The sequence below is a fragment of the Nicotiana attenuata genome, unplaced genomic scaffold (genome assembly GCF_001879085.1).
Source record: "Nicotiana attenuata strain UT unplaced genomic scaffold, NIATTr2, whole genome shotgun sequence".
Taxonomy (NCBI): Eukaryota; Viridiplantae; Streptophyta; class Magnoliopsida; order Solanales; family Solanaceae; genus Nicotiana; species Nicotiana attenuata.
Window position 1 is genome coordinate 1 of NW_017671388.1, and position 8,713 is coordinate 8,713.

Genomic DNA, 8,713 nt, shown 5'->3' on the forward strand with positions numbered 1-8,713 from the left:
CCTTCTTCTGCATATTTTTAACATCAAACAAAGCAACAGTAAGTGTGATTTGCTACCGAACTTTGTGTTCGCTGAAACACTGGGGTTTGAAGTACCACTACACCAGTGTGTAATTCGTTCTATCCTAGGAGGAAATAATCCATAACCTTGGGTACTAGGAGGGGATTAAATTCCTTAAGGAAACACTGTGAATTCAGTGGGCTCGAATTGATTTCTATCTCTTTACGTTTTCTGTTTATATATTATTCTGCTTTGTTTTTTCCAGAATCAGTTTACAAATACAGTTTACTAACATGCATTAGTATGGTTAAAGACAAAATTGTCCTTAAAGTCCTTTAAAGATAGAGAATACGGAGGGCATTTTTGTAAACAACTATTTTTCTTAAAAATTATGCAATGCATTATAATTTTTAATACACTACACCAAACAATAGATAAAAAATAATATATGCATAACTAATGCTTGCATTACTAACCCATGCATTACTAATCCCTGCATTACTAATACACCTTATTCCGCACTATTCTTATACACCCTACCAAACGACCCTAAGAGTTGATATCACCTTCTGTTGCTGCTGAAAATTCATTTTGGCTTCCTATAGAAAAGTATTTTACGAATATTTATTTTTTAGTTGACTAATGACAAACAGGATGAGACAAATGTAACATGTAAGGTATATGGAAACGGAATACGGAATATTGTAAGTTTATTGAATGGTAGTCTAAAGAATACTTAATTAAGGGGTAAGTGTACACACCTTATTCATGTAAAAAAAATTAGGAGGCGTTCTATTTGGTCACCCCCATTTTATTTGTACCTATCATTTTATAAAAGTTTAATTAGTACTCAAAGTATAGCTGTACAGATAACTTCTTTTTCTTTCTTCCTTTTTCCTCCTCCTCCTCCTTCTTCTTAGTTGTTGTGAAAACAAAGGTGACAGTTGATTTACATGATGTTTATGAGCATATTTTAAGGTGATCTATGGTGTTTTACAGTAGTGAACCGATGTGGCACTCCTCTTTTTATTTTTACTGCTTAAGGTTTCTTCTTCTTTCTCTTACTTGCAAAATGGTTAAATTTGTTATTGTTATGACAAATTTGATGATTGGGTTTTGTTCTTTATGATATTTGAAAGTTATGTTTCAAATTTGAGCTCATTTGTAGTAGATTTAGATTTAGAATCGTGTGTTCAATTGTTAAAATGCGAAGAACAAATTTTTATTTTGGGCAATTTGCACTTCATACTAAATAATCTTAAGTGCATGCAAAAATTATTTGCACTTCAAGTCTTAAGTGCCTTAAGTATAATTTTTGCAATTCACACTAAAATGTCTTTAGTGCATGTAAAAATTAGCCGCACTTCTTACTAAAACAGTCCTTTAAGTGCATCATAAGTTTGCAAATTCAAACGCGATTTTTTCCAATTTCAGAGACCCCCTAAGTTGGTTTTAAACCAGGTAAATTTGCAAATTTTTATGTAATACGAATATCACTTCAATGATGACCCAAAACTATGTATATATGCAAATACCCCTTATTCATTGGTCTACTTTCCTGGTCAGAATCGGAAATATCTCTGTAAATAATGTTCTTACCAATGTTGGATCAATTTAGCATAATAACGTCTTTAGATTCAGTTACTCTTTTTTTTTTTTTCTTTTCTTTTTTGTTGACCGAGAAATCCATCTGGGATCCTTTAGACCAACTGCAGCCTTCGAAACTCGGTGGATAATGGGCCCGCTCCTCTACCCTTCTCCACTTAAATACCAGACTTTGCTTTGCATGGTGTGGGGTCTTGAACCTGTGACCTAAGACACAAATCCACCACCCTTTGCCACTTGAGCTAGGGCGGGTACATAAGTTGCCCATGGATGAACACTTGTCAAACCCGAGGATAAAACAATATTGTGAACCACCTTTAACATTCCAATTTGGGGGTACTTCCGATATCAGTGATTTTTAAAGGTGTACGTATTGTTCTGGTCAAATAAGCACTCCAACTTGGCAGCTAATAAACACATGGAAGACCAATTAAACGTTAATGTAATGAAACATGCAGTATATAATCTGCAGATGACTACTTTAGAAAGATAAATTCTAAGGCACAAGGAATTTATTTCACATCATATCACTGTCTGTAGTAGACAAATTGCAAAAGAAAAAGGGTATGAAACTCCAGCCCGTCAGGTTGGAAAATTGTGCTGGAATGCAAAAAAGGGGCGAGGCATTATATAAAGACAAAATATAAGGTATAGTCATAAGTTCCTTCTCTAGAAGCCAGAAAATGATTCAGTGAAACAAGCAAAAACATTTATCAGTTACCCTTACGCAACAACAGAAACCCAAAAAAGCATGCGTCAAAAGTCATCCATCACTTGACTGTAACAATCTTGATCACAGACGCAGTTCCAACACGGTGTAGGGCTACAACGGAATCTCCTTGCTTGCATAACCCTTTTGTTTTGGCATGTTGAAGAGCAAAGTCCAGTGCTTCTTCTGTAGACTCTTCATGGGAAGCCCTAGCAGATCCTGCATGGAGAACTGGAACCAATCCCCTGAAAATAAGGCTATGCCTTGCTGGAGACTCGTCACTGCAAGTCCAATCAAAAGAATCAGTTTTGATCTCGGGGACAACCACCGACAATATAGGCATTCCAGGTCTGTACTTGGCCACCAATTTTGCAGTACTTCCTCCCCTAGTTAACACTAGGATCAGAGCAGCTTTTGCAGAGTTAGCGGTTCGAACAGCAGAAGATGCAAGGCTCTCCAATGGGCTCATGGGAACTGGAGCATTTGACATAATTCTTTTGAAGACATCTGGATAATTAATTGTGCTTTCTGCTTCAATACAAATCTTGGCCATGGTCCCCACTGCAAGATCAGGGTAAGCTCCAGCAGCTGTTTCACCACTAAGCATGACACAGTCTGTGCCATCAAGAACAGCATTGGCAACATCTGTTGCTTCGGCACGAGTTGGTCTTGGAGATTTGATCATGGACTCCAACATCTGTGTCGCTGTGACAACAGGCTTCCCTTGGATGTTGCACTTGTAAATCATTACCTTTTGAGCCAAAAATATCTTTTCAATTGGAATTTCCATTCCCAGGTCACCTCTTGCCACCATAAATGCATCAGAGTTGAGAAGAATGTCATCAAAATTTGCTACACCTTCCTGGTTTTCAACCTAACAAGAAGGAAAACATTTTGAGTATTTTAACTGTTAACACACGTTCAAGAGTCTAATTCAGTAATGTCAAGGGATAAAAGGAAAAAGTTGCCGCTCATCCAATTCACACTGTCTATATCTTTTAATGCCTATTTAAAAACCCAACTAGCAAGCTAATGTTGCCAACAATTGAAATATCCAGGTAATGCTTAATCCAGATCAGACAGAAGAAAGAAGGATAGATTAGTACTAGTTTAGTTCCAACTCATGATGTTATTTCTTCGATTCTTGGGAAAAGGAGTCAGATTAAATCTATCATTTAATTACATTTCTGCAAATTAGTGTGTTGTGTATGATTCCCAAGTACCACAAAAACCATCTACAAACACAAAACAATGATGCAATAAAGTGAATAGGCAACTTCGTGGAGAAAAAATTAGACTATATAGTTAGCCGGTCAGAAGCAAACCTTTGACATTAGAAGAATGTTCTTTGCATGTTCACCTAGCAGCTTCCGAACCTCCACGAGATCTGAACCCTTACGAACGAAAGATAACGCAATCATGTCAATATGATTCGGAACTCCCCAGTTTAAAATATCATCCCTGTCTTTATCTGTTAATGTCGGCAGATCCACAATTACTCCAGGGAGATTGACATTCTTTCTTTCACCAAGAACAGCAGTGTTCTCACAGCGGCATCGTACCAAACCGTTCTCTTTGTCACAAGACAAAACAGTAAAGGTGATTGTGCCATCTGCACAGAGGATCACACTTTGTGGCTTTACATCCTCTGCTAACTTTTTGTAGCTCATGCATATCGTATTCTCATCACCTTTAATGCTGTAATCAGTTGATATTGTGATCTCTTGACCCTGTTTAAGTTGAACAGGCTTAGCATCTTTTAGAAACCCTGTTCGAATTTCTGGACCCTACAAGATGAAAATGAAGTGTCAGAACTTTCACATAAAAAGGTGAAGGCAAGACATATATCATGTGAAGACCCTAAGAAATCATATATCATGCTTCTTAGCAAGTGTAGAGTTAGTAGTCTAAATGAACATCTTGCATTGCCACTAAACATCAGTGACAAATCTTAGGTACATGATACGGAACATGTTGATCTTGAATACAACCAGCACAAAGATAAGCACAAAATTTTGTACAAGGAACTATGGAAAATGAGTTGGAGATGAGTCAGAGTATCATCACCTTTCTCTCTTAATAAACAAGAATAAAACTTCAATTAAAATTTCAAGAAATTTATTATTTTTCAAGGAAATGGCTTTCTCAGTCCACATGAGGTGCCAAATGATATCTTCTATCATGTTTGATTCCTTAAGTTTAGAAAGCCATCTATATGGTCCAGTTGAGTTGAGACTTTTATAAAAAAAAGGGAATCCAGAATAAGACAGAATTATTAATACGGCACACAAGGCAGCAATAATCACATAGTATCCAATATCAAAGTTTTTATTTATTGGTTATAATGTCTAATTTCCAATTAATGTGTTTTTCCATCGAGATTAAAATAGACATCATATTGCCAATCTTACATTCTAATATGCACCACTTACAGAGTCATTTACTTCATAGCACGCTTAACAAACATTCTAAACCAGTATGAAATTCTAATAGAGCTTTTATACTTGCTCCTCTGTTACTACTTGGCTTCCATAAGGATCAGCCAAACTGACGCAGAGTCATCATAATTTTGAAGTGATACTGTCATACTGTCGAAAAACACAACACATGCTGTCACATCTACCGCGATCTTAAGGAAACATTAAAAATAACTAAATTATCGAAAAGAGATGATATGCCAAGAACAACTCGGTCCTACAATTGTTAGTACATATCTGGGCTATATTATCCGTCTATCACATACATAAGTTAGTCCACACGACTATCATTTCCCAAGGTCACTAACAACAATGGTAGCGGGAATGCCTATTGTAATGAAGCAAAAGAGCAACAATGTTTTTATTTGTTGCTTCCTGGACAGGGGATTAATATTCTCTAACATAAAATGCAACACAGTGGCCATACAAGCTCAAGTAGAAGATTGACTGTTTGAGCTCCCCCATAAATGAAACAAATGGGCTAAGCCTGGTATTTAGCTTTCATTGTAAAGCAGTGACCCAACCCCAGAAAGAAACTCCTAATTTAGAACATAATGGTCTATCCGAGTTTGAATGGAGGGAATTCCTCACCCCAAAGCTCAGAGATTGAACTTCAAATTGCAGATCAATAAATTGAGTCTGCAGACAGCACCACAATTAACTTCCCTAAAAGAATTACATCTCACCAACTGTCTATATGCAATTCTGGGAGCGTTGATATTACAGATTTGAGAAAATACAACTTTTCCAATACAACCTAGAGGGTCCAATTGCTCCTACTAGTCCTCAGAGTATCAATAATACACCAAAATTGAACGGCCAAACCTCTCCATGTCATCTAATTACAACAACTACAGGAAAAACTTACAATATACAAGTATATTGACTATTCATAGAGTTGGGATCAACTATATGAATAGTCAATATCCATCCCACTCCTTTTGGACCCATGTCACCTCAATACAAGAAAAACTTACAAAATACCAAAAGGGGACAATTACCAGCATTCAAGCCAAGCAAAAGGCAAAAAATACAAAAAAAGAAATACAGACAAACAACAACAGGGTCTTCAGGCATAAAAGTAGCAACAAATCAAAGCAAAGACCAAACAATCAACAACCCATACACAAGCACTCTTTAAAATTTAAATAGCAACGATCCACTTTTGTTATCCAAGTTACTATCCCACAGTCAGGGGTGAATGTACAATTAAAGCTACCAAAACAATTAGCTTTGGCTCAGACCCTATACATGTGTTAGAAAATCTACTGTACAAATATTAAATTTAAAACCTACTGTACAAATATAAAATTTAAAATCTACTGTACAAATATTAAATTTTGAACCCAGTAACTCCAACGGTCAGTGGCATTCCAAAACCATGAGTTAAAAGTACTGGATCCGCCTGTGCGTCCGAAAGTTATCTGATGACACGATCTTCCGGCTTAATCGTACGGCTACAATTAGTAATTCTGACAATTTTACAGATGTAACTATACATACACGATGTAGAAGAATTATTATACCTTGGTATCAAGCATAACGGCACAGAGTATACCGGTATTCTCCATAGCCTGACGGAGATTATCAATAGTCTCCTGATGATAGTCGTGAGATCCATGAGAAAAGTTGAATCGGGCGACGTTCATGCCTGCCCGTAGAAGCTTCTCGATCATCGGCACCGATCGAGATGCTGGGCCCAAAGTACATACTATCTTCGTCTTTGGCCTCTTCACCGTACAAACATTCACTCCATTGTTGCTGTTCTCAATCGCCATAGCAGAGAATTTTAGTTTTTTCAACAAAAAGAGGGAACTGAATGAGGAGACTTTTGTAGAGTGACCTCTTTTGATAAATTAATTATGAATAAAAAATAGGGTTAATAGGTCTATGGTGGGGGGGGAGAGAAGGAATAGGTCTAAGAAGTGTTGCGTTGTCCAAACGAAGGCGAGATCTTGGAGAAATATATAAGAAAACGGAAAACCTACGGACTTGACGTGATGTTGAAATTTTCTTTGGTCTGTTTTATTTTTTTCTCTTTGGTTTCTCTCAATCTATGTTTTTTGGTAATTAAAGTGTTAATTAATAATTGTAGGGACCATATTCTTGGGACACAAGGTATTTCTTTTTCCTTTTTCCGTCTTTTTATATTGGGGAGCAGAGCATGTGGCTCTTTTATTCTTGTTCTTGTTCGAACTTCTTTAACTCTTCTTCCCTTCTATGGCTCGATTTCCAATTCCATTTGTCTTGTGTAACAAGTTACTTTCGATAAAGGTCTTCCTTTTATTTTATTTTATTTGTTTTAATTTGATTTGTCAGAAATTTTATTAATTAATATACTTTTAAATTATTATTGTTAAGTTAAATGTGTGTATAATCAGAGGCGGAGCTACAATTTTAATTTTATAAGTTCTGAATTTTAAAAACGAGGATTTAAAGTGTTAATAATTGGATTCAAAATTTAATATTTGAGCAAAAACTATTGGGTTTGACCGAACCCGTTGCCGAACACATGTGTACAACATTTCAAAAATATAATATAAATTTTATGGTCTAATAGAGATCCTTGATGATAGCAGTCTGAGGTCACTGTTGAGTTGAGCATTAGAAGACATAGAGGTTATTTTTGCTCGGTCCTGTCTCTAAAGTCCATAGAGAAGCGACTTAGTACTTGTTGCTTTTTGGTTAAATATATCTTTTTTACCAAAAAAAATTATTAAGAGTAAAAGAAAATCTTGAAATTAATAGCTTACTATAGAAAGGTAATATTTCTTTTTTAAAATAAATTAAATAGTAAAGGAAGGCATAAACGAAAGTAATAGTAGTCAATATAATTTCATGAGCAGTATTTTATCCGTCTTATTTATGTAATATTATTATTAAAAAATTAAATATGTATTTATCATTACTTTTCTAAAATTTTAAATTATTAATTAATATGATTGCATTATTTTTTATACGATTTTTAAATATATAAATTTAATCCTAAAACATTTAAAAAATTTGTGCCTGAATTCATGCTGAAAATCAAGTAGCTTAATTCTCATACTTTAAACTATACCATATTAAAAGAAAAAAGGAATAACTCTAGGTTTTTCGAATAGGGTAACAAGGTGTTTAAAATAACAAAAATCATATCAGTATCCTTTTGGACAATATTTTTGTTTGAAATCGAAAAAAGTACTAAAGTTAGATTGACGTAACTTTGAATTTTTTTGAAATTGTAAAAATTGAACTTTTGCGAAAATTAAGATTTTACTTGAAAATACATATTAGGATTAGTACTGTTTGACTCAAAAGTTGTTTAACACTTTTCAAGCAAATCAATCAATATAGATGAAGGGGTAAATCATAGTCAACCATAATTAATACTCGATCAAAGAACAGAATCATAAAGACAGAAGAGTCAATTGAAATGACACTTGGGAGGTTTTATTGATTATAGAAATTCGGTCTGCCTCTCCTTGAAGAAGTTCAGGAGATTACAATCAAATTATTTCTTCCTCCCTGGTTGGAGGTGAAATCTCTCTCTCTTTGTATAGGCTCGGTCTCTCTTTCATGGAGTTCTCCCATTATTTCCACTGTTTTTGGATCATCGAGAGTCCGGCCCCTTTAAGGGGTTCTTCTGCCCTCTATTTATAGCCCAGAACTTCTCGTGCTCATCATATTTTATTTGGGCCGGGTCGGGGAGGTGACCTCCCCTCATGGGGAGGCCTCGACCTCGACGCTCATGTCGTAAATAGCAGCGATTAGATGAAGTCGAGTTCGTTGATTACTACTGCAGGGTGGTCGGGACGGGATCATTGCCGCTGTGGTCGTGTGGTCAAATTCTGACCAATACAGTTAGTCCCTCCGTTCGTCGGGGTCGTATCTTACCGACCTCGGCGGACGGATAATGTTTGCGACGTAATCGTGGAGGGAG

At 35.8% G+C, this 8,713-nt stretch overlaps 1 protein-coding gene across 1 annotated transcript; it reads right to left on the reverse strand.

Moving 5' to 3' along the window:
* Positions 1 to 2,095: 2,095 nt before the first annotated feature.
* LOC109207982 (pyruvate kinase, cytosolic isozyme) lies at positions 2,096 to 6,740 on the reverse strand. The gene is made up of 3 exons (XM_019370982.1): positions 6,318 to 6,740; positions 3,640 to 4,101; positions 2,096 to 3,188 (listed from the first exon to the last, which is right to left on the reverse strand). The coding sequence occupies exons 1-3, from the start codon at positions 6,567 to 6,569 to the stop codon at positions 2,376 to 2,378; spliced, it is 1,527 nt and encodes a 508-aa protein (XP_019226527.1). The 5' UTR covers positions 6,570 to 6,740; the 3' UTR covers positions 2,096 to 2,375.
* Positions 6,741 to 8,713: the final 1,973 nt, after the last annotated feature.